The sequence below is a fragment of the Lichenostomus cassidix genome, chromosome 1 (genome assembly GCF_008360975.1).
Source record: "Lichenostomus cassidix isolate B80296 chromosome 1, HeHo_3.0, whole genome shotgun sequence".
In the NCBI taxonomy this organism is placed as follows: domain Eukaryota; kingdom Metazoa; phylum Chordata; class Aves; order Passeriformes; family Meliphagidae; genus Lichenostomus; species Lichenostomus cassidix.
In genome coordinates this window covers 59,528,943-59,554,820 of record NC_139479.1, presented here as the reverse complement: position 1 = coordinate 59,554,820, position 25,878 = coordinate 59,528,943, and the positions used below count along the sequence as shown (strand labels likewise).

General features: G+C 39.3%; 1 protein-coding gene across 5 annotated transcripts in view; it reads left to right on the top strand.

The window, feature by feature from the left end:
• EPSTI1 (epithelial stromal interaction 1) overlaps positions 1-25,878 on the top strand; it is an 88,261-nt gene that overhangs the window by 27,680 nt on the left and 34,703 nt on the right. For 2 of the 5 annotated variants that reach the window (XM_085059262.1, XM_085059252.1), the window contains exons 7-11: positions 6,414-6,507; positions 9,727-9,810; positions 12,557-12,630; positions 14,199-14,255; positions 14,581-14,678. In XM_085059262.1, the coding sequence (XP_084915388.1) occupies positions 6,414-6,507; positions 9,727-9,810; positions 12,557-12,630; positions 14,199-14,255; positions 14,581-14,668 (397 nt within the window). In that variant the 3' untranslated portion in view covers positions 14,669-14,678. Of the gene's footprint in view, positions 1-6,413; positions 6,508-9,726; positions 9,811-12,556; positions 12,631-14,198; positions 14,256-14,580; positions 14,679-20,297; positions 20,331-21,129; positions 21,746-25,878 lie in introns of those variants that run through there. The other 3 variants (XM_085059243.1, XM_085059270.1, XM_085059279.1) reach the window with 3 other exon arrangements.

Sequence of the window (25,878 nt, the reverse complement as noted above, 5' to 3'; positions counted from 1 at the left end):
ATCGAAACAGAATTTTTATTTATTTATCAATTTTTACAGGATAAATGCTAGTGTCCTTGCCAGTCTTCAGTCCCCTATGATGTGTGGTTCAAACAGCAGGCTGGCAACAAATTTTCCCCACAGAAGTGCAAATGTAAACCTGACCAGACTTTTAATATAGGTTGCTAAAGAGAATGAAAGAGGGCTCACACAAAAAGCATTTGCAGCCTTGAGAATCCTTTGTTTGCTTCTTTTCACCACAATTGTCTTCATTTTGTTCATTTGCTCCTGATTATTTTAAGCGTTGTCAATTATTTAGCTAACAGGCAGAAAACTAGGCTTTTATAGACATCCAAAGGGACTCTCTTGAGTGTAATAATGAAGGCAGTTTATTGAACGCCTGTGAGGTTGCTTTCTAATTGTGCGCATTAATCTGCCCATGCAAGCTGGCTGAAAATATAGAAGCAGATTGCACATGCAGATGGAGCACACAGAATGGAATGCAATAGACTTATACAAAACTGCATTTTCCTTAAAACTGGATTTATGCTTATTACTTCAGATAATAAATGAAACTTACATCTAAAATAACATCCAGGAATACTGGATGACTTGGTGGGAGGAACGAATAGCCTAGCTGTGTTATTTCATCCAGTCAGGGAAACAAAAAAAAGCAGGTGGGTTGACAGGATGGATTAGTTTTGGGTGTGGGTAGGAAGTGATGAAAATAATTCTGCTGAGAAAGTTGCTTTATTTTTTTTTTTTAACCCAAGCTATTTTTATACTTCCTTGAAGCCTTATACCTAAGATGAGCTAGCGCCACATTATTTGTTTTTATGCCCAAATTCAGGAACAGATGCTCAAGAACTTGCAGACAAGAAATCCTTCTAGCCAAAGATACCAGTGTTTGATAACTATCATTAGCTTTGTCCAAGTCGTCTGTACTATGATCTTGCATTAGTGCTGTGAAGTCTGTGAATACTGCATTAAGCTTGGTATGTGGCTACTGGGAGGATTTGTGTTGGAAAGCAGGTGGACTAAATATCCAGAGGATTGCCTTTCCTCACGGTAAAAGGGCATTGCAGAAGAGCCATAAATATCATCGTGAATTTAGTGTGTTAATTATTTAATGTCATTTTTAACCACGTAGCTTCCAACAAAAGATGAATCTTCCACATACACACATTCAAAAAACAGCCATTAGTTCATGCTGGCAATTTTGCACATGGCTGATGTTTGTTTAATATTCTTACCCAAAAAGTGGACTCTGTCCTGCAGCTGTGGGTAAGTGAGGTACAAGAGAGCCAAGATCATGTGGAATTGTAGGCACGTTTGTTGCTGACAGACAGAGATGTTATACTACTTTGCCCCTTGTCATGGTACAGCTGTGGGAAACAGGGCAGTTCCTTGTAGCCTTGTGAATTTAGTTAAGCCATGTAAACTTCTGGCTATGGCAAATCTCTGCAAAGAGGAGGGATGTGAGAGGAAGCATGTATAATTGTGTACTAGCAATCCCATGTGCCTTTGGTGGTATTTTTTCACAAATGGTGTTACTGGCCCTTTCAGCTGCATTCCCTCTTTAACAAATTATTTTCACTGGTGAAAGTCCCAACTACACCTCCTTTTGAAATCTCTTTCTCCATTTTTCAACAAAGAATGTGTTGGAAACCTTCTTCTATTTTAACACTTGGTTTTGTTAGGCCATGTGTCAGAGGAGCAGCAGTGGCCCCAGTACCAGCCAGCCTATCTTGGCAAAATGCCTGACCAAGATGCACATGACAATGATCAAGGCAGAGCCCTCACTGAGGAAGGAATGAGAGCATCGGTGAGAGCACACCCACCATGTGTTGTATCACCATGGACCTTACTGAAATGAAGGGCAGCATTTTTTCTGGGTGGGCCAGGGTAAGGTTATGCAACTGATCTTAATTTCTGCAAAAGTTGAGGGAGTTGTTATGCTTAGGCAATTAAATATGTTGAAGTTGGAAGAAGTTGTAAATATGCTTGCTGGAGCTGCGAAAGGATGTGTCTTGGATGAAATTCAGGTTTGGGGTTGGGTTCAGGGTTTTTGTTGTTAGTTTGTTTTTCTTTTTTGAGAAGGAGAACCCTGCTATTTTTAAAAATTATCATGAAACTTCTGGGTAGATGTGTGAAAGTAACATTATGTATGCATTATGCATGGCTCTTCGTTTTTCAGCTGAATTGGAAGAAAATGGTGAAATGTCACTTCAGCATTGCTTACAGGCAATTAATTTGGAAGCTGATGTGTCCATGTCATTCAGCACTACATGCTTCTTCTGTGGTCTTAGTGACTACTCAAGTTATCTCCTTTTTGCAATAGCTGTGATTTATGTACCTTGGGGTACTTTATTTTGATTTTTTTAATACTATTTTTGAATGACTCTTAGCATACTTATGGACATTCATTAGCGCAGAATTGTAATGGTGGAGGTCTTGCAGCTTGGGAAAACAAGAAGTTCAGGAGCTATCTTGTTTTCAGTAGTGGTAAGAATTGGCCATTATATTTTACAAATTGTCAAGAGAAATAAATAGATTTATGATATATGCAAAAGTATTGTGCTGCCTTTTTTTTTCCCCCAAATATACTGGCATAAAAGCCAGTATATTTTTTGGTATACTGGCATTTCAATATCCATCAATTAAAGCAAAATAATTAACTGCCACTGGTTACACTGAGAAGAACTAATGAAGATTACAGGAAGCCTTCTAATAAATGCATTTTTAATGTTCATCTGTAAAACAGACTTAAAGCCAAGAACTTTATGTGTAGGCAGAAAACTATTTTCTCTATGTCTTTTTTCTGAAAGGAATACAGTCTCAAATGAAAAGCTTAGCAAGTGGTGCTGTACAGCTCCTGGATATTGAGGGCTGAGTCCATAGCCTCATCCATGTCCCTAGGGATAAATCCTTTTCAGGACTGGGTTTTTTTTGTTTGCCTTGTAGATGTGACAGTAGTTAAAATCAAACGACACATGAAGTTGAAGACTTTATTCTGCACAGCATTTTGGACCTTGGATCTTGCAATGAGATCACTGTGGATTTTCAGATCTTTTGCAGTTGCATTCTGGATTCAACTGTGGAGCTTTCTGCTTCTCAGCTGTGAGGGCTGGTGATCCTGTTGGAGCATGTGAACTCCTTCACAGGCCAGAGGAACCCAGGCTCACTCTGGCTTTTATAACCATCCCTTTGTCTCAGCCTAGTGGGAATGTGGGCAGCATTTAGTCCCAAACAGTGAGAAAAGCATGTGGGCTCAGAAGTAGCTTGTGAGTGCAGGGTGCTTGAATTACACCTAGTGTGCTCAGTGGAGCACCTAGCAAATCCATGTTTCTGCAATTTACATATACTTGTTGAGCTTAAATGGTTTTACACAGCAGCTTTCAAGAAAGGACTTTGCCTGAAGAGTAGTTGTGAGATGGAAAGCCGTATATCTGAGGACCTATGGAAAGCATCTTGCAACATGGACTGATTTCCACTCTCATGAACCACCCCCTCCTAGCCCATCACTCAATGATCCTGGCAGCAGAGTTAGTATTTTCTCATGACAGCTCTTAAGAGTTATTCAGACCCTGAATCCAGTATTGTGCTTCACTCCCCCACCTTTGCATTTGTACTGATAAATTTAACACTGTCAATCACTGTCATTTCTGAGGCCAACAGGCCTGAGACTGTCCACTTCCATTGCTAGAAAACCTTTTAAACCTCTCAGAATGTGGTGGTAGCATCTAAAATGCCTTTTGGGTGTTGTGGTTGATATTCATTCCTGGGCAGAAGCATGGAGTTATTTGGAAGAGTGATGTTTGGGACAGGTCAGAACTATTCCAGGAATAGTCACCGCATTATAGATGGCTGAGTTCCCATGCTAAGAGTACTGCTTGGTGCTACTGAACATGCCAGAATGGCAGAAGGCTGTTTTAATTAGCAGAGCAAAAGGCTTTTTCCCAATGGTGTAATGGGAAACAGGGCTACTAAGACAAAATGCCCTCATAAGATCACTCCAGCTTGACCACAGCATTAGTGGCTTTTTTCTCCTCAGACTGATGCTTAGGGGTAGTCAGAACTCAGGTTAGCAGCCTGTTAGGTGGGTGCCTTCTTGGTTTGTCTAAATGTTGTATCTCCTTTTGCCGAGCTGTGTTTGAGGGCTATCAGCATTCTGCTGTATTCAAATCAACTTCTTCATCTCACGCTTTTTTTCTTAATGTTACTGAGTTTAGAGGAACACACTTTATTAGCATTTTTGATTAGCCTTTTAACTTTTAGCAAGTGAGTGAGATGTCGCCCCAACTGTCTGACTGTGGAACACCTATTCATATGCTGATTTCCTTCTGGAGATACTACTTTCCTTTCCAGAACATTAATTGGACTGTCATCTCCCTGAATTCTCCCTTTCCATGCAGCCTGGTTTAAGCTATGCTCTGCATTGTTATGACTACAGGTTTAGTATGATGAAAAATACCAGTCAGACATCCAGTCTGGCAACCCTAGGTACACTGCTGGGTTTCCATAGAGATGACACACAGATTAACATATATAAGACCTGACTTGTCTTTCATCAGAAAACTCAGAAGCCTGAATCCCTTTCTTGTGATAAGAACACTTCATCAATGTGTTATTTAATTTGGTGAAGTCGGGTGTTTCTCTATTCAAAGACAGTGCACAGTCTTGCTGAGGAACTTTATTGGCTTGTACTCTTGTAATCATCTTTTCTGATACTAAAACTGAGTAAGCTTTTCACCTATCAGTGTGCTGGTCTGGGAAATTCAATGGCCTTCACCACATTTTTATGCATATAATGAGAAATTTTACATATTCCGTTTCATTCTCTTGCCATCTATAAGGAATTAGGACATCTAGGTATAACCCCAAGTTGCCACATATTTTTTCACAGAGCTTCCACCTTCTCAAATATATTCCAGATTTTCTGTAGGAGTTCTTAGTCTTTCTGATGTAGAAGTAAATTGTTATTTTATCAGTTTTAGCATAGGTAGAGAAACACAAAGTTCCCAAAATTATTCTGTGCATTCTTACCACTCAATAACTCATCTTTCACGGAAAAAAATTTAAGTGCTTAACACTTGTATATGACAGCTATTAATTTGTTCAGCCTTTATATACAGGTACTTTGTAGGTCAGGAAAAACAATGTTTCATTTGGTTCTTCCTGTATTGTGCATTGACTGAGGGCTGTTAACTGTCCAGGTAATGGAGGAAAGGGAGTGAACTCTAAAAATCTAGCTTGCTACAACTTGAGCAAGTACTTTGTACCTGAAGTGATAACATGGTTTTGTATTGTTTAGAGTAGCAGAGAAGAGCTTGTGGGTTCTTGTTCTTTTTCTCAATTTCTCCTCAATATACCACTCCTCGCTGACCAGGAGGACATTTTACCAAGAAACAGTATTTTCTCACAGTTTTAGATTATGGATTGAAGTATAAAAACACACTTGGTATTCTGTTTCAGCAGTTAATCATAATCACCCTTCGGCAGCCAAGGCTTTTTCTCCAAGTTCAAGTCTTTGGTAGTGGCATCTTCTCCCACACAGAGCTAGCTGGTTGCCCTGATAGCAAAGTAAATCTTTGTTCTGAATGTCTCTTGAAGCACTCTTTCTGCTCTCACTTCAGTGCTTTAATGTTTTCCAAAGCTGTACACAGAAATAAAATTGCCTCTTTTCTCTAACTCTGTTCCTTTGAGTGAGAAAAGACTTCAGTAGAGATGCCTGTGACTTCGGGTTAAGAAACTGATTCCTGATCACAGCACACAAACTCCCATTCTTTGTTTTTGTTTGTGGCCAAGTTTAACTGTACATGGTTGAAATTGTGAGCAAAATGATGCTACTTTGAAATTCTGGGTTTATTAGGAATGCAATTATAAAAAGAAAATTGCTCTTTCCAGAATAAGAAATGACTATGTTGTGCATTAATTAAAGACAACCATCTTTTTTCTATGGTACAAAATGCTTGAAAGCCTTTCTGCTTGATAAAGTTATCTGCTGTAAAGCTGCATTGTATTAACTGTGAAAGAAAATTCCTGAAAATAATGTTTTAAAATACTTAGCCGAGGTTTATAGATCTCATAGAAGGATTTTCAACCATTCAGTGAAGCAGTTGCATACTCATGAAGTCCAGAGTGTATTATAGGACCTTTACAATGGGGAAAGCATAGCCGCTGTACACCCTAAATATGCAAATGGCCATAATTGTTTGCTTAAAAAATCATCCCAACAAATGCCTTATCCACAGTATAAGTTCTGTATGTTCTGTCCTATTTGTCTGTTTCCATAACCATTTTTTGTCTACCTGTGATGTTTTTCAGCAGCCACATGATAAAATGTCTAGGCTAGATTCCAGGGGTGGAATAAAAAGCTGTGTTTATTTTTATGGAAGCACTAACAATTCTATTTGGACTGAATTTCTTCATAGCAAAACCAATGAATTATTGAACAGATTGGATGTGGGTTTGCCAAAGAGCGATTCCTGTCAGATTGCTAATCCTGGCCCAGAATCTACAGCATGGGTAAGCAAAACCATGGTGTGTGCTGCATTTTCTATCAGCTTTCCAGATGCTGTCAATAGTGTAATGTTAGAATATCCTAATTGAGCTTAATTGCTGAGACATAACTCAGTGAGTACCAAGGAGCCTTTCTGGGTGAATGAGATTGCCTACCTTATCTCTTACACACTAGCAGGGTATTCTGCATAGTAGAGGATTGCTCACAGATTTCTTTCTGATAAATGAGAACCAGATTTATATTCTAAGGTTAGATGAGAATCTTAGATATGCCCTGTACCTATCTGCTGGTGGTAAGCTTTTATGAAATCTCAATTTGTTCGTGTCAGTGGATCCTTTACTGCATTAAAAATCTCGTCAAAAGAGAAGCTTGTTTCTCGCTGCATCCTAAAAGTGATTTCATACACTGCTTGGGGTCTTTGTCCCATTTGAATGAGCCTGGTAAGTATCAGTGTAATTAGGAAATAGGTAAAGTATTGCTTCAATTTCATTATTCTAAATTACTCTAAGAGGTTTTTTCACATACAATTAGTCTCTTCATGTCTAAACCAAGCTTTCCTACTAGTGTAAAAACTTTCAGTGGGGAATACTAACCCTGAGAGCAAAGTATTTCTCCTGTAGGGAGGTTTGTAATAGGGGAAGGACAGAGAACAGGAAACCAAGTGGACATAAATTAACATTGCAAGCAACTGACTGAAGTTTGGAAGTGTCTGATCTGGGCAGCCCTCTGTTGTATACAGCCTTGAGCAACAGCAGTTGGGTAATAGGGAGGGAAGATTTGCCTCCATATTTCCTCAGATGCCTTAGACATTTTTATCCTTAGAAGGATAAAAATCCTTCCTGTATAGAAATTGCTACCAACAGGATATATGACACCTCTGTCTTGCCTCTAATCTCTTCCTGGTTTTCATTGCGTGAAAAGGGAAGGTGATATTAAAAATAGGTTCCTTTCACCTTTAATTGTTCAGATACCATGTGTCTCTGAAAACCCTAAAGACGTTTTAGTAAATGTGAGCAGATGTATAGCTAGAATGAGCCAATTGCTGCCCAGCTCTGCTAGACAGAAGTCACTTGCAGGAGAGTAGTTTTCAGACTGTATTTTGTAGTCCTGGATGAACAACCAAGATGAAGGACTACGGAAAGGGAGAAAAGATGTCTTGAAACTACTTGTACCTCCCTCTCGAAGGATCCAGCACTGCAAATGGTGGGGAGTTTGTTCTTTGGTAGGGAAGGTCTAGCTCTACAGCCTTCATATGGTGTAAGCATTAAACTGTGAAGATAAGTGAGCTCCTGTTCCCATGACTTATTTGGATTTCAGCATTTTGGTGTGCTGTCCTCATATTCATATAGAAGTGGGTGGATGGCTGAAGGAACGCTGGACACTTTCAGTTGTACAGGTCCTACTTTTAGCCTTGGCCACCTACTCCACCTGCCTCAGTGGGGCTTTGTCATTCCATGTTTTGACAGGTTCCTCAGTAAATTGTGCCAAATTACATTCCATAGTTCATCTTTCACTTCATTAGTGTCCAAGCAGATAAAATACATCATTTATCTGTACAGTTCTTTAATACTAACTGACATACCTGTCTTTTGCATGGCTGCATTTCTATAGCTTTGTGAATCAAATCTTCACTTGTTTATAATGCAGTAATACAGTTAGCAGAGTCTTCCCAACTAGCTTGGACGAGGTCTGGTCTGTAGGCGCAGACAGACAGAGCCCCTGTGCTCTGTGTGAGGAATCTGAAGCACATAACCACTGAGTTCCTATCTAAATAAACTTGGCATAGTGCCAAAATGCTAAACCAGTAGGAAAACTCAGGCTCTGATTTGGATGTTATCTTAAATGTGTCCTTTGTCTGGAGTAATTAAAAGATTCAGGAACAATGCATTCAAATCAGTGAAGTGTGATGAGCTTAGGACGTGCAAGCTGAAAGGAGCATACTTACACCTACGTGGGATTTTTTAAATTTTAAATTCTTGTTCTGAAAACAGTTTGGGACAATGTGATGCAGATCAAAGTTTCTTCCCTCACATAATTTCTTGGATACTGGTACTAATTTAGCACACCTAGCTCAACTATCCTTGCCAAATATTACTTCACGTCCAGGAACAAATTTGACTTCTTTTGAGTGACTCTGTCATTGATGACTTTTTTTGATCTGCTTATTTAATCAAGCTTGTAATTAATTTTAATCCTGTCTTTCAAAGTGTGACCAATCCTGTGTAGATTTTTATTGTCTTCCAACTTGATTAACATACTCTCCACACAATTCTCTGAGCCATTACAGAGAGCAATGAATAATATCGGACCCAGAATGAGTCTCCCTGGACACATGTAACAACTTCTCCCAGCTCAAAATTGAGCTATTAATAATTGCTTTCTCTATTCAGTCTTTTTAGCAAATTATGTGCCTGTTGTTTTAATGGTGTCATTCTGTACACATATATCAAGTTTTGGGAATATTCTGTAGACCTGTAACAAATTCCTCGCTAAAGTCAAACCTGCACAATTCTCACATTAAATTATACTGGCTAATTATTTAGTGTACTACACTATGTCCCTGCTCAAAGACTTTACAGTAGAAGTTCCAGTGTATAATACCCTTACGATCCTATGAGACCTTAATAGTAGGTTGGTATTTTGGTAATAATTACAACTTGTAAAAGACCAGGGTCAATTATTGTAACAAAAACCTATTGCACAGTTAATTCATTATTCATAATCTGTAGTTCAGATTTTAGGTTGTCTTGATGCCCCACAAATAATAGCAGATTTGATCCCTCGGCTCCTCTGTTGCCTTATCTCCACAAATAATCCAGTGTTCCCCTCTCTTACAAGGCCTCCATTCTGCTTTTTTTCTTGGTAATATTTTCATTACTTTTCTTTCTTCCCAGAATACCTCATCCCAATATCATATAAACCCAATTGTGTTTGCTGACTGCTCAGGATATCTTTATTGTTGTCGTTAGGACACAGAACAGCACTTTCTGTGGCTATCTGGGTGTGATGTGCAGATGGACTTTGAACCAAACCAAATGACTGAGAGGTTTTAGGCCACTTCTTGTTTAAATTCTACTCTTGAGACTAATCTGTTTCTTAAGGAACTGGAATCATTCAACCATTTCTGTTTGTTAATTACCCATATAACAATTTGAGACTAAGGTTTGGGAGTTTGGCCCCCCTCTCACCACACCAATATATTTTTATTTTCTGCTGAACAATAGAAAAGGAGCCATGCTTATAAGCAAGCTCTTCGACAGGATGAAAACAGAAGATTAGAGGAAATGAAGCAAGAACAACAGAGAAAGGTAATTATACGTAACCAGTTTGCATATTGTATCATTTTTGCATGCTGTGAAACCAATTAGATACATTGATTACTTGTAGCCAACGCATAGAGCTACGCTTTAGCAAAAGTGATTGAGTCACTGTTTTCAAATATTGTGAGAGAGATGAGTCAAGCTGTAAAATCTGAGCAGGGACAGGACAATTATCTTTTGTGTTCAAGGCTGTTTGCATCTGGAAAACAAGCTCCTTTTCACCTCGCCATTTGAATAATTGTGCAGAGAGTTTTTTGACCATGGCAACCCATTTCATCGGCTAAAGAAAACCAGTTGACTCTCTTGCAGGCAGAAGTCGTCTCACTGAGATATGAAGGATGATCTCTCCAAATTGTCTCTTTGTAGAACACTGAGGGCCATAGGCCCTGCTTTTTCAAATGGGGATGAGGAAATATTCATATTTTCTGTTAATTATAGTATGCCTCTCTGTGCCCTTGCTGACCACTTTACTAAAGAGTTTTGGATTGTCTGAAAAGCAGTAATGCCATAACTGCAACTTGGAACTCCCTGTTCTGCATATGCATCATGCAGTCCCTGAAATGACAAGTCCCTCTGTAAAGATTTGGGTACCATATCCACATCAAGGTTGTCTACCAAAGGTGATGGCACTGTGAGAAATTACCTGCTTTAGCTCCAGGTCTGACTGTGAAAGTACAGAGAGGGCAGCACTTGAAAGTCATATTAGCAAATAATTTGAAAACAAATGAGCAAATACTGAGCCTCTTTCTGGGCCTCTGCTGTCGCGAATATCCAAATTAATGTTCAGCTACTTCCCCAGTAGCAGAATTTTTGCATGACAAATGCCATGCACTGACTTTCTTCTAGAGCTGGAGGAGTTACTCATCTCCTCTCACAAATACCTTTCTTTACATGTTGGAGGTGTGCCCTCATTTCATAGTATTCTAACAACTATGATACAGGAAACAAAAGGTGAGGCAAGAGGGAGGCTCTTAATTGCTATCCCATCAGGTGTATGCTTATTCCCAGAATCTATAGAGAGGGAAAGCTTTTAAAAGCCAATCTGGATGGGTGTAAGGCTGGTACCTGTTGTAGTCTGTACATGGACTTTTCAAAAGAGAAAATAACTACAGATGTAAATTAGCACGCCCCTAATTCATGGCTTAGGTTTAAGGGACTTGTCTACAGCTCAAGAGCTGTAGGCTCTTAAGCAATTTCCATGGATTTCTAAGGAGGTGTTGGCTGTTTCTAAGGCTGCTCTTGTTTGCTATGTTGTTCTAAGGTCTCCTTGCCTTCACAATTGCTTCTACCTATTGTGCAGAGTAATGCACTACTTACAAACCTACTGTAAATAATATGTATTTTAAGGGCTCCAATAATTGTCCCTCAGATATATGTTCGCTCGTTTCTACTTCAAGCTAATATTTATTAAAGTAATTGTGAATTCTGTCCTGTGTGTACCTCCTAGCACGGTGTAGCTATAAAATGTGTAGGTATTGTCAGTTCCCTTTTTTTCTTCAGAACAGGTTTTAGTATGTATTGCTTGATTTAGAAATTTTCAGTACACTTTGAACACCACATCATGTACACACAATATATTTCAGAACATTACTCCAAGAGAGAAGTCGGCATATTGGAAAGTCAGATACTGAGTTTTAATTTTCAGGTTGAATAGTTATTTAAAATAGTGAAAATTGAGGTTGGCTTTTTTATTTCTTAATCCTGTTTCTTCTTTTAGGGCTAGACAAATATTGATACACAACACATTCTCAGTTATTGATTTTCTCCATACATTTATTGCATAGTTTTTACTTAATGTTCCACTTAAACTGATTTAAAAAAAAAAAAAGTCTCATGGTTCCATTCAGTTATAGAAGCTTTTATCTAACAGCATCATTTTATTTTAGTTTCTATTCTTACTGCTGTGCAGTTGCTATGGAAAATATGAAGGATGGGTCTGTTCCTATCCCTTCCCCCTTGCCCTGCAAGCCAAATTTCCTTTCCAGAAAGATCTGCAACTTCAATTATTAGATGTGTTGCAGGCAGCAAGAGCTAGACAAACAAGCACACACATGCAGACCAAAGTCATACAAACTGTGTTTCCTTCACAGTTCTGGCTAAAATTGCATGAGCAAACTCCTCTGAAAAGAATTCCCTTTGACACTGTTTGTATACCTTAATATTACATAAGGATGAAGATCTGCTGCAATGCTGGGAGACTGAACATGCTTCCACCACACCAACAAGTACCTTTTGCCCTTCTCACCCTGGTGGGAGCCCCAGGGAGCTGGAGGTGACACACCACACCACATACCATGGATCTCATCTTCTTCTTGCGCTCTATAGAGGCAGGAGATGAAGGATGTCTCCTTCTTACCCTATGGGCATGACAGCTGTGTCTGCTCCTGACTTTGGCTGTCATCCCCCTTGGACCCAAAGGGAAATTAAAACCTGTGTGCTGGGACAAGGGGAAGCAGACTGGTGTCTGGCAAACCCCCTTAAATGTAGGACTGTAAATGTCTGAATCCTGTCACTTCCCACTTTTTAAGGCACAAACAAAAATCACCCACATGCTCAAAAGAAAGACCAGCTCAGTTTTTAAAACACAGTGCTGCCACATGAAAAAAATGCTGCTGAGAGAAGTTCTGGCTCTAACTGAGGTTTACATAATGTGGAATTAATAGGGATTGCAGCATGTTAATTAAAAGTAAGTTTGTTTGTTTATTCATTTGTTTTTCACTTTTATCATTCCCAGGCTGAATTACTGGAATTTAAACAAAAGCAGGAAGAGGAAGCCAGGACAAGAGCACATCAAAATGAACAGAGGAGGTATGATGCAAAAAATGCAGAATACACTCAAATTGAATTCCCACCTGGAAAGGGTCTCAAAACTTCAGGCACTCATGCTTTGTAAGACTATTGCAGTGAGGATCCCCGACCTCATCTCTAATTTAGCTTTGCTTTCAAATGAGCCACTAATATGCATCATTACAACTGCTTGCTTTAATGCAGTATGACCCAGAGTGCCTTTTTCACTGTGTTTATCCTATCAGCACAGGATACAGCATGGGGTAGAAACTATTAATAGTTTCCTGGGTAACTACTAGTACAGCAGCTTCAGCTGGGACACACTCTATCTGTGTAGCTACATATATAAATCTGCATATCTATATATGCATGTAGGTATCCATCTATGCATCTATTTAATTTTTATTTATTTTAGAATGGTCTACTTTGTCCATGCCACATCTTGCGGTTGACTGTCTCTGAGGTTAGTAGACAGAGCTAAACCTGGGATTTGATATCGATTCAGATGGAACCTGCAGTGCAGCAAGGCCTTCTGCAGCTGCATTTCTTTGTGCCCCAGGCTGTGCCCCACTGCTGTGACCTCTCTGTGCTCAGCAGTTCTCATCTTCCACTTCTGTCACTTAACTGACTTTTCATTATCCTGCAGCACAGCTTTATTCTCAGCTTTGTTTTCTGCTGGTAAAAAGAAACAATGCTCAGGCTCAAAAGTAAAAGCACCATTTCTTTCTTTTTTTTCGTATCGTTAGGGAAATTAAAAAAAATACTTCTGTAGGCAACCACTCTTCAGACTGCTTTCATTTCTTTTTTTTCTACAGCAAAGACATTCCAGTAATTACCCATAGAAGTTAATGAAGGATTTTTGATTCAGTCCATCTCATATCCCTAGATAGAAATAACCCAGTATTTTGCTTTTTATCTCATTCTTACCAACAGCATTGTAAAACTTTAAAACAACAGTCATGTCTAAGTATGTGTGTCAGTCATAAGCAGTAATCGAGGGGAAAAAGAAACTGTTTTCTGAAGAATCATAGAATCATAGAATGATTTGGGTTGGAAGGGACTTTAAATATCATCCCATTCCAACCCCTTTTCCATGGACAGGGACACCTTCCACTAGACCACATTACTCAGAGACCCATCCAGATTGACCTTGAACACTTCCAGGGATGGGACATCCACAACTTCTCTGGGCAACCTGTGCCAGTATGTCAGCACCCTCATAGTGAAGAATTTCTTTCTAATATCCAATCTGAATCTACCCTCTTTCAGCCTAAAGCCATTCCCCCTTGCCTCTTACCACTACATGCCCTTGTAAAAAGTCCCTCTCCAGTTCTCTTGTAGCCCCTCTAGATACTGAAAGGCTGCTGTATGGTCACCCCAGAATCTTCTCCAGGCTGAACAATCCCAATCTGAAAATATTTAAAGGAGATTGAGGAAATCTGTGTCTGCATTTGTCTATGCTTTCCAGATTGATAGAGCAATGCAAGAAAATGCTAGAATTTCAGAGATGGATGGTAGAGAAAGTTGTCAGCTGCATAAATTGTCTCTTATTAGTAACAAGATTAAGTGGGTTTTTCCATTTTTATTAGGAAATCAGTACTTCTAGAAACTTTCCTCGTGCACTGGAGGCTGAGAGATTACCAAAGGTGAATTTTCAAAATAGGTAACCTCTCTAAAACAGTGGGTGGTAGTATGCAGGTCATCTTTTTATGGAGAATTTTCCACAGCAGCCAAGGTGTGCCTTTAAATCGCAGCAGGCTGATCACAGGATAAGGATGCATCTGGTGAAGCAAAAATTAAATCCAGCAATCTCATGCTTGTCCATGGTTATGCAGTACAGGCTTGAAAAATATAGGAAGATAGGCACTGAACAGAGGGGAAGGGAAAGCCACTCACAGAATGTTAAATTTCATTAGTTTGTGAACTTCTCAGCTGCCTTCAGTCATTATTCATTTTTTATTGTACTTTTAGGGTAAATAATGCTTTCCTGGACCGACTCCAGAACAAAACACAACCTAATAGCATCAACCAACCTGGATATACTGGACTACCTCAATAATGGTACCTTGGTAAGTTTTTGGGTACAGAACATGGAAGCAGTGAGATTGTTTAAACATTGGATTTTTCTCGCGACTCTATTGTGTGTCTGTGTGTGCTTAGCCTGCCTGACAGAACTTACAGCCCTGACTGGCTGTCCTCAATACTTTTCAAGAAGAAATTCTGTCTTCAATATGAGCTGTTCAAATGGGAGGAGGGAGGAACAGCTGCTTTTGCAGCAGAGCTCAGTGGCCTTGCATGTGAGGTACTCACTGCAAGGAACTACACCCAAGGTATTTCCTTAAGTTCAGAACACGGACAGTGAAATCATTAGGGATTTTTTCAAAATTTTAAATGAAAGATGCTTGGATATGCTGTAAATATTTTAATATGATATTGAAAATCGAGAGCAAAAATCCCATATCTATCTCTGTATATGTATATATTTATATATCTACATATCTATATATCTAATCTACACATCTATATATCTGTATATCTATATATCTATATATCTTTCCATGTATAGCTGATCATTTTTTACTTATATAAAATTATGACAAAGAAGGCCCAACTACATCTGATTTAAAATCAGTATTTGTAAGGATTCTTTGAAGAAAAGATATCTTGACCGTGGTCTATTAAACATCCATTCATTTTTTTTCGACTGTCCTAATGAGGCATTAATGTGACTGTTTAGAATTGCGCTCTTCAGTGTAAAAAAAAAAAAGTGTATTCCTCCTAATGGAATTTTCCACTAGGTTGAAATTCTGTTGATGAAAGGACCCTAGTACAGAAGTTGAAGTCTTAGGAAGACTAAGAAGCAAAATGGTGAGAGTCTAAGAGAATTTACTGTGTGTAACAGTGTAGAGAAGGGTATGTAGTTGATAAACGATGAAATCTTGAATTGGATTAGTTGGTGAGGATGTGTATGTTGGCCAATGAGTACCAGGAAGGGTTCACTTCAAGCATCTCCAAAGTCAAGGCATAGTTAAAATGCAGAAATTCTTGCTACTGGAATTTTCCATATAGTGGAAGTGGGAAAAGGGCGTCTTCATCACTACAAGCTTGCAGGAAGCCCTGGGCTCAGGAACCTTGGGCTGGTTCTTGGTCTTGGTGAGAGGAGAGAGGACATGCCAGCTCAACCTCCCATAAGTTCTGTGAGCAGGCAGTAGAAGCTTTACTGATCTGAAATGCATGTCAGGCAGTCCAGAAGTTGCTGGAAGGCAAGCTACAGATGTCCAGGCTGGTTAAAGAGTGTGAGTAAGAGAGCACAGTGGATGGCTGGCCTGAGCTGTCCTGAAGGATGGCATGTCTGCAGATAGAAATAGAGACTGCAGGTAGGACAGAGCCAGAACTTAGTGAAGGGCAAAAGGTAAAGTCTGCTGGATGGTGCCTGTTTAACAAAGGCAACAAGGGCACTTTTTGTCTCCTATCCCCATGTGTGTACTGTTTCCTGATAAACTCCAAAGGAAATGTGTGACACAGCTGAGATGCCCAGTATCTGACTGGAGCATCTCCATCAGAGCACCTGCTGTCACTGCTGGAAACCTTGCCATTGTCTGCAGAGCTGGCAGGGCTTTGCCTTTAGCAGGATGCACATGCCCTCTTTCACAGGGTGGGTATTGGTACCACCAAGTGAGTGCTCAGCCCAGGCACACTTTTAACAACAGATGACTGTGATGTATGCAGCTGATCCATGTGTGGGGTTTTGTGGCTAGCACAGGTTTGTCCCATGAGAAATTTTCTTGTGTTTTATAAATAAAGATAAAGTTTGGATGTTGTTGGAACAGTATCCCAGAACTTGGACAGTGCAGGCCTGGCCAATCAGGCCTGGGGGAAGGCTTCTGACTGACCAATCTGGGTGACTTTTGAGAACTCTATATATATGATGAAATCAAAACAATAAAGGTCATTCCTTCTTGCCACTGAGAACTGGTGCCTTCATTACTCTGCTAGCTGCTCAACAGCGACAGGGTTTTTTGTATATATATTCAAAGAATGCATCAACACAAATACAATAAAAACCCATGTGTAGAAGTGATAAATCTCCTACTCTGTTATTTACTTAATGACTCCCAGGGAGCCTGCTTTCTGTTGGGTAATGCTAGATCCATTTTTCCTTTATGTTATAACGTGACATTTGAAGACTAAACAGAGCAGGGAAAGGTTAGACTATGAAAGAATATATCCTAATGGATAGGAATTAAAAAATTATTTTTGCCAACAAGTACAAGAAAGAGAAATAATCTCTCAAAAGATAGGCTGGAGGCAGCAATCTCAATGTCTTTGATTATACCAAGATTCTTCTCCTCTCCCTTGGGATTTTAAACAAAAAGAACTGAACTCCAGACAGGGCTTACAAGTCAAGCAGTCTGCAGCCTGGCATTTTACTTTACAAGGGAGCTAACTGAAACAGGTCAGACTATATGCTAAGATTAAAAGAAGTTAAAAAGGTTTCCAAAGTAAAGATCTGAAAGTAATTTTTGAGCCTGTTCCATCTGTGCAGTGACACTGAAGAGGAATTATTTGTTCTTGTTTCCCTCTTGTTGTTTTTTTTTTTCCTGTTTGAACTCTTCACAGTCTCAATGGCTTCACACTTAACAGAAACTGAATGTTGTGCTCTGTTGTTGATGTACCTACTCTTATTTTTCACTGTTAGTTCTATTAGCCTGGTTTCCTAAAGAAATGAAGTTTATATGATCACACTGTCTGTCTGCATGTAATAAGGTTTCCCAGCTGCTGGCCAATCTTAGTCGAATTTGAAAGGGATTATAAGTCTCAGAGATAATTAGATTTCTGTGTGTTTTGTGAAAAAGCAGTGACTAGCATAGGAGACAGCCTAAAACAGTGCCCACTCTGAGGGGCTGTGCATTCTCTGCGTTGCTCGACTGCAGCCCTCTGGCAGATCAGCGTGGGCACAGCTCCAGAGCAGCTGCAGCTCTGCTCTGATTTCCTGGGGGCTGGGGGATTTTGAAAGGGACATGGATATCACAGAAGACATGGAGAAAAAGGGAGGAGGCTGAATATATTGTGTGTGTCTGGGCAGAGGGCAGGAGAGTAGTTACATTGTCCAATTGTCCCCTAAGCAATAGGAAATGAGTTTTCATTAATTCAAATGCCCTCCAGACATTTTGTGTTTTATTAGGAATATTTATAAGCTGTTATATCAAGAAGGATCTTCATGAATGCAATTTTTTCTGCCTTTTTGATTATAAATGCCAGGGCACTCTCTGGGTGGTTATGCAGTTTCCTTTTTTAATGGGAAAACCACATAATGAAGTTCCTCTTCTATCTGTGAGCTACTGCACCCTTGAGAAAGCCCCAAGTCTTGCTGTATGCCATCAAGAAAATGGTAATGCCCTTTGCACTGCCTTTGTCTCTGACATAGGGATAAACCTTTTAGGATAGGAGGGTAAGAAAATAACTGTTGTCCTTTCAATATCAAAGTTTAATAAATAAGATCATGTAATGGAATCATAGAATGGTTTGGGTTGGAAGGGAACTTAAAGATCATCGTGTTCCAGACCCCCTGCCACAGGCAGGGACACCTTCCACTACATCAGGTTGCTCAAAGCCCCATCCAGCCTGGCCTTGAACACTTCCAGGGATGGGGCATCCACAGCTTCTCTGGGCAACCTGTGCCAGTGTCTCACCATCCTCACAGTAAAGAATTTCTTTCTAATTTAATCATAACTCAGTCGGGACTTAGAACTGAGGCAGCATTTGTTCACTGTTATGGCACAAATTATATGTTTTATTGAAATAGTAAAACACTTCTGTTGTTACAAAATAATAACTTTGTAACAGTTGCACATTTTTATATTCACTCCCTCCTGAGGTTTGTCCGTATCTAAGTATGTAGGGATTTGCAGAGGCCAAAAGCTAATGCATGGCAAGCCTGTAACAGAGACCTTGTTAATTTTTTCATGAAAATGGGGAACTGTCAAGTACCCTTTTTTTAAAATTGTGTTAATGGAAAGAGGTCACATTGTGAGCATATGAAATTTATATGTCTGCTCTTCCTTAATGAAATACTAGTTGTCTAGCTGAAACTCTGTAAGCCATAGCAAGCCCAGAATCTAGAAGGCAAGGTGACATATGACATCTTCCTGTTTCACATCTCCATTATAGCCACTGTGATGCATAAGAATGAGAAATGCTCCCTGGGATGCTGACTCTGCTGTTTCAGCGGATGCATAATTCTAGAAATCTGCTGTGGAAAGCAACTATGCCCTGAATACACAGGTGCAGTGGGACAGGAAACCCCATTCTCTTCCTTTCCCATGTGCAGAGCAGGAACTCAATAAGATGCTGGATAAATTCGTTTTGAGGAAACATGATTTATGGATAAAACTATTTTAAATAAACATGGTTTGTGGGTTTGCACTTTGTTTAGTTCTTGTAGCATGATCCATGGGAAAGTGCCTTTGGAGCCTCAACCAGCACTTGATTTATTCTATTTGTGACCAGTTGAAGAGGGAACAAGTCATGAAGTTTACTGTTGCATAGCAATAAGAGCCACAGCTCAAAGGCCCCTGAAGTCACAAGGCCAGCATGCATGCCACAGGTTTCTGTAAACAATCAGTCTTTAGTAAACTTTCAGAAGGATCAAATTGCATTGAAAATTCCAGTTTCCCAGCACAAAGAAGAAGCTTTTACTTAACATGGGAATATTGAGAAAAGAATATTTGTGTAAGAAGGTTCCAGAATGCAATCCACAATGGTTACATGCTTTAATGAATAATGTGATTTGCTAACTTAACTTTAACTTGGTTAGTCTGTGTACAATCTGAGTTGAAAAGATTATTAATTTTTTCCTCAAACTGGTTGTTTTCTTGTTTGCTGGGTTTTTTTTTTCTTTTTATTGAGTAATATGCTTGTCTCTCCTGGCAGAAAATATAGAAACTACTTAGCAGAATTAGCAGCATTGGTAAAGGCACCTCAGATGTGTAGGTCCAGGCAGGCTGTAGCTCAGTTTGATCATTTACCTCTGGCAAGGCTGTCAAACATCATATGCAGATGTGTTTTGCCTGCCTTGATTTTGAGCTCAATCATTCTTCCCTTTGAAAATCTCATCCTAAAAGAGAATAGCGTCAATCTTGGCAGGAACAGAAGAAACTTCTCACTCTTTCAAACTGAGTGAGGTTAAGAAAGGATTGAAGCATCTGAAAATATTTGAAACACTTGTAGATTTTTTCCCCAGGAAAAGCAGGATATGTTTATCTCTTGAGTCAATACATTCTGCTGTTCGTATCGAGTTCAAATCAAAGATGTTTCTTGCTAGAACTGGAATCTTGCAGGAGGATTTGCTTGTTATTTTAAGTGGCATTGGAAATATCTTGGTCATGCATCTGAATTTTGGAAGCATGAAAATGTTGTCATCTGTCTCAGATACAGGGAGACCCAAATTAAATTCCACTGAACTAAAGGGACAAAGAAAAGCAAGAAACTAAAGCTAACCTTGGAGTAGTGTTCCCCACTCCTGTGACAGAAGTTACCATGGTGAAACAGGCAAAGAGAAAAGACAGGTTTCAAATAATCAAGAAAGCTCCACACAATTAGATAACCATAATTCCTTGCATAAGTATGTGATTGTACTGTGCATTGTACATTAAACTGTATTAATGCATTTTTTTTCTCTTATCCAGGAGTCAAACTACTTGGAATGAAGGAGAAGATGGGTAAGAATAATGGATTTGTTTGTCCTTTTTAGTACCAATGTCAGCATTAATTTTAGCTTTGAGTTTGACATTCCATTATGACAACTTACTTAGTTTAATTTTGAAACAATGTGAGAAAGCTTCTTAAAATAAATGCGTTCCAGCTGTGTTTTTGGGGCCATGACTTTCTTCATAATTTACTGTTCTAACAGTTATTCTAATATTTTTGCAGCAGGGCTTTATTGTGAAGACAGTATATAAATAATATTGTTGGCCTCCCATGAGTTGTCTTTTCAGTTTTATGAGGAGTAAAATTGTTATTAGAAATTTACTCAAATTCACTAAGGAAATGACAAGGTGTAGATGAAGACAATTCCCTGGAGGGGCAGAAACAGTTCTATTAGGTTTAATACACTGGGGGCAGCTGGAGGAGTTCAACACATTGGATTCTTTATTGGTTTTCACAGTATCTACAATACCAATGATGTATTTACATATGAACTGTACAAGAAATATGGATGGGTGTACTTTTTAAGCCTTGTTTTACTGTTGTTCTGAAAACACATTCCAGCCTTCTATATTAATATACTGTTCAAAGAGTTATTATTATGTCTGCAGATAATTAGGACATTTTGTGAATTAAATTTACAAAAAGATAGAAATCCCTTCGTGAAGGCTTTACATAATTAAAAGCTAAAACCTGTTGGAAGAAAAGGAAGACTTTATTTTCCAGTGGACTTAATCCCTGCGAAGCTGACTTTGAATTGTTTTTTTGCTGTAAAAGATAATTTTTAATTCTGTTTTCTCACTCTTGTTACAGGGTATTGCAGAAATATTCACTTTTATCTGGTCTAAGCCAAATGACCTCATAAAAACTTCCAGAAACCGCTCCTTTATTGTGATTTCTTTCTTACCCTGACTTTAGCTGCACACCCACTTCATGAGCAATCTACAGAGACTGGTTTCTAGCTGTCATTATTCATGCATACATATTTGAAACAGCTGATTATGAAATTCCTGTTTAATTTTTAATAAGAATATGTGTCTTTATTTTTTTTCATAAATTGTTTTGCCTCTTAGAGAATGTAATTATCCCAGTCTTCGTGATCTCAGGAAAAGAAGACATTAGTAACTGCAGAAACTGCAGTAATATCTTGTGTTTACTTGCTGCTCTATACCCAAAAAAAAACATTTCAGAGACAATCTCAGCAAGAAGGTAGAGAGTTTTCTTTTGGGAAGGGAAAGCAAAATGTTGCTGGGGTTTTGTTTGTTTGTTTTCTGTTTGTTTTGATGGAACTTTTGTGAAATTATTTTACTGTTGTACTCAATAGCAGACACTCAAGAAGAAAAATGTGTCTTGTAGACAGTATCTTTTAAATATGTTCTTAGAAAAAACACAAAACATGAAAGAAATAAAGGTTGAAATAGCACTGAAATGTATTTGATCTCTCCACATCTTTTGTGATATGATGTATGGTCTTTTCTCTTTGCCTGTTTCACCATGGTAACTTCTGTTACAGGAGTGGGGAACACTACTCCAAGGTCAGCTTTAGTTTCTTGCTTTTCTTTGTCCCTCTAGTCCAGTGTCTCCCTATGTCTCTGAGACAGTTGACAACATTTTAATGCTTCCTAAAATTCAGATGCATAGACCAAGATATTTCTAATGTAAAAGAAGGTTTGACAGTACACGTTACATAAAACACGCAGAGAAGAAAAGGTACATGTGGCATTTACAAGTATGTCTTATGCCGAGTTAAAGGTTTCCTGAGCAGTTTTGTTCACTGTGTAGGCATACCATGATGTTTTTCCACCACCCTTGCAATATGGAAACTTCATAATAAGTCACCTGCAGGTTTGTTTGGGTTTTTTTTGAACCATGGATGTTGCAATGTTTGCTTTCCCCTGTGGAATACGCTGGAGATGCCCATGGCTCAAAGAATTACTCAAATTTCTCGAACTACTAGCTAGCTGATATTCATAGGAAATGCTAGAGATCGTGCAATATTTTCTGGTTTAGCCTTTTTTGGTAAAAATTCCTGGGAAAATTCCTTGGAAGGACTTTTGCATACCTACATAGTGGCACTGTGTTGCAAGTGGTATTTGGCTGTGCCATTGGACTTTTGCTTTGGAAATTAAATTTATATCTCCCTCCAAGAAATCCCTCACCCAGCCTCCTTTGGTAGATATTAGGCTGGGGCTAAACATCTGCAGAGCAGGAGATTTATACATGCATACACATATATTCTAAAGGAAATGTCTTTGCTGTAGTCAGACCCTTGTATTGTACTCCAGTGGTACCAACACTTGTAGGTGGTCTTTTTGAAGCAGTGAACCCAAAGGCTGAGTGGGAGGGGAAGTCACCCTTTTCCCCAGCAAGTTGAAATTCAGTCTGTGTTGCTATGTTTCTGTATCCAAAGAAAAAGAACTTGTTATTAACCTGCTACTTTCACATTCAGGAACAGCGATGGCAGGTCACCTTGAGTAACCTCTTCCATTAAGCTTTTCTGCTTTCTTTTGGCTGCCTTCAAAGATGAAAGTTGATCACAGTCTTCAAAGTGCTTCCCCTTATCCAGCATTTCAATCTCTTACTTGAAATGCTGTCTAAAAACTATTTCAGACATTAACTATTCCAGCCCTTTTAATGGAGGAATATCTGAATTTTTCCTCCCCTATCTTCCTGAACAGAACAAACAAATCTATATGAACAGTGGCCCAGGAAGTGTCTTTGACAGCCATACCCTGCAATGGAGATGATAAGAAGTTACATCCATCCACAAATTGATGTTAGCAGGATGTCTGGAAAATGCAGTTCTTACCCTGTTGGAAAGCTTCCAGCATCTCAGAATTTCCACCTCCACACGGACATACCCTGCCCAATCTGTAAGTTTGAGAGCAAAGGAATATTATGACATCTCTTTAAAGCCATTATAATGAAATTAACTGGTGATAGACTGGGAAAATGGCTTCTTGTCTGTGGAGAGTTAGGAACTGATGGTTGTGCATGTTTTCTATCTACTTGTTAGAGTAAAGCTTTGATAAAGGTTTTCAAACTCAAGTAGTTCCTCTAGTTACAACTGACACCAACTAAACTAATTATCTTTATGCTGTGGCATGAGCCCAGATTTTATTACTGTATAGCAGTAAATTGAGGATTTGGGTTTTCTGCTTTGTTTTTAAATTGTTGTTGTCTCAGTATAATTTGCACTGATGATCTCCTTGTTATTTCAGAAAAAACCTTCCATCAGGAAGTTGTATGGGTCTAGAAGTTGCAAGAGGAAGCCCCCTTGCTTTTTCAATGCTGAGTCAAATTCATTTTAACAAACTGACTGAACCATTATGATCTGCTATTCTGAATTCCAATATAACTTGACAGCAAGATTCCTATGTTTAGATTTTATGGCCTGCCTGAATCAGCAACTACCTTTCCATGAAGAAATGTAATACTTATTTAAGGACTTACAAAACTGATTCTCTGTTATGTACCCAAAAGTTGTTCCATTGGTTTACCTATCCCTTCCTTTAAAAATATCGGCCTGACTCTTAGTTTAAACTCACCAAGTTTCGTAAAAATGTTAATGCATTTTCTTAAGCATTTACTCAGTAAATTACAGACCTTTCTGCTCCTGAGACTCTTATTTTCCTTAATGTATGTATTTGGACTGTTTCATTCAATTTACAGGTTTTGTTCAGCTTTCATTTTTAAAAAATATCGCAGATTTACAGAAAACCTTTGATGGGATAGGATTTGGTGTAACTGTATCTTCTTTTTGGTATGTGCCCCACTACTCAGGCACTAATACAGAATATTATTAACTCCTCAAAAGGGAGTTAATCCATAGCTTACAATTTATGGTACTCAGCCACGTTCAGTTCATGCCTCTGCATTAAGAAATCCAAATCCCTGTCTCCTGCCTTGGAGAGCATTTTAACCACCGGGCTCTTTAGAGTAGTTCTCAGCACCCAGGCTGTGGTGACTCTTCTGCTTTGTGCAAAAGGATAGAAAATCATGGGAAATGAGAAGGCAACATGACTTTGTCTATTCCATGAGCTGGATGTTACTGCTGTGGCCCATGCCTTGACTCTGCTCCCCATCACAGTTTTTGGAGCTCTGAGTAACCTGGTCTAGTGGAAGGTATCCCTGCCCATGGCATGTGTTTGGAACTAGATGATCTTTAGGGTCCCTACCAACCCAAACCTAATGTCACTCTAATGGCTCCTCACATTGACTCCTTCACACTTCCACACACTTGTTTTCTCTACTTTTGCTCCTGGAGTACAAACTGTCTGGCAGAAATCCCTTTCACTCCCTCTGTAAGTATTCCTTCTCATTGCCTTCAGTCATTCCCCCTTTCTTGAAATCCATAGGTTCTTCCTTAGTACTCTTGCCTGCTTCAACAGACTCTTTTTCCTGCTATATCCTCTGGAATTAAAAATGGAAACAATACTATTGCTACTTTCTGCTTCAACGTAACAGTTATTCTTCACAAACATTTCTCTTTCCTTTCTGAGAGACCAATATGTTTTCCTGATTCCATGCTATGTCCCCTATTTATCCCATCCTTTTCCATCTCAGCATGGGACTACATGAGGGAAACCACTGCCTGTGGTTCAAGGGATGTGATATTTCCCTTCTGGTCAGCACAGTGAGACACGTCAGGAGTGCTGGGTCCAGTGCTGGGCTCCCCAGTGTGACAGTGACTTGGACACACTGGAGTGAGTCCAGCAAAGGGCCAGGAAGGGGATGAAGGGACTGGAGCATCTTGGATATATGAGAACACACTGAGAGAGATGTGACTGCTCAGCCTGCAGAACATAAGGCTCAGAGGGATCTCATCATACATGTGGGTAAATATTGGAAAGGGGAGGGGAGTAAAGGACATGGTCCCCAACAACAGGACGAGTGTCAATGGACCCAAGTTAAAATAGAGAAAAGTCTATGTAAACACACAAGCCACTTTTTTAATTGGTAAAGCTTCTCAGGCAGTGTGGCAGGTTTCCCAGAGAGGCTGCTGAGTTCCCATCCTTGGGTGAGCCTGCTCTGAGCAGGACTAGATGCTGTCACAGCCATGGGCAGGCACTCAGCAGACGCTGACACTGTTAGTAGAGGCTGGAGCTTTCACTGTGACTGTGACTGGGTGAAAATGCAAGCCTGAAATGAGAAAAATTCACCTGAGTTTCTTCAGTCTCTCATTAAAGACTTTCCAAATTTCAAACCATTCTAGGGATTTCATCTGAGCTCTCTCTGATTTGCTCTCATTAAAAAGAGTGGGTTTATTTCTGCCAGCATTAATTCATTTTTTTATTGCACTTTGAGCCCCCATTCCCTATTCCTAGCTGTTTGATCTTTGCACTTAGCTCTTTAATTAAAAGAAGGAAAGCCAGCTTTTCCTGATGCCTGGACCTCTCTCTAGGAGCTATCTTTATCTTTCATTCAGTTAGTGCCAACCACAGTCTTTACCACCAATTTCTCTTGCCTTCCCTCCCAATCCATGAACTCCCTTGAACTACATTTGGGTAAGAAAACCCAAATAGAAAAGGTTTTTTTTGAAAGATGATTCCCATTTAGTAT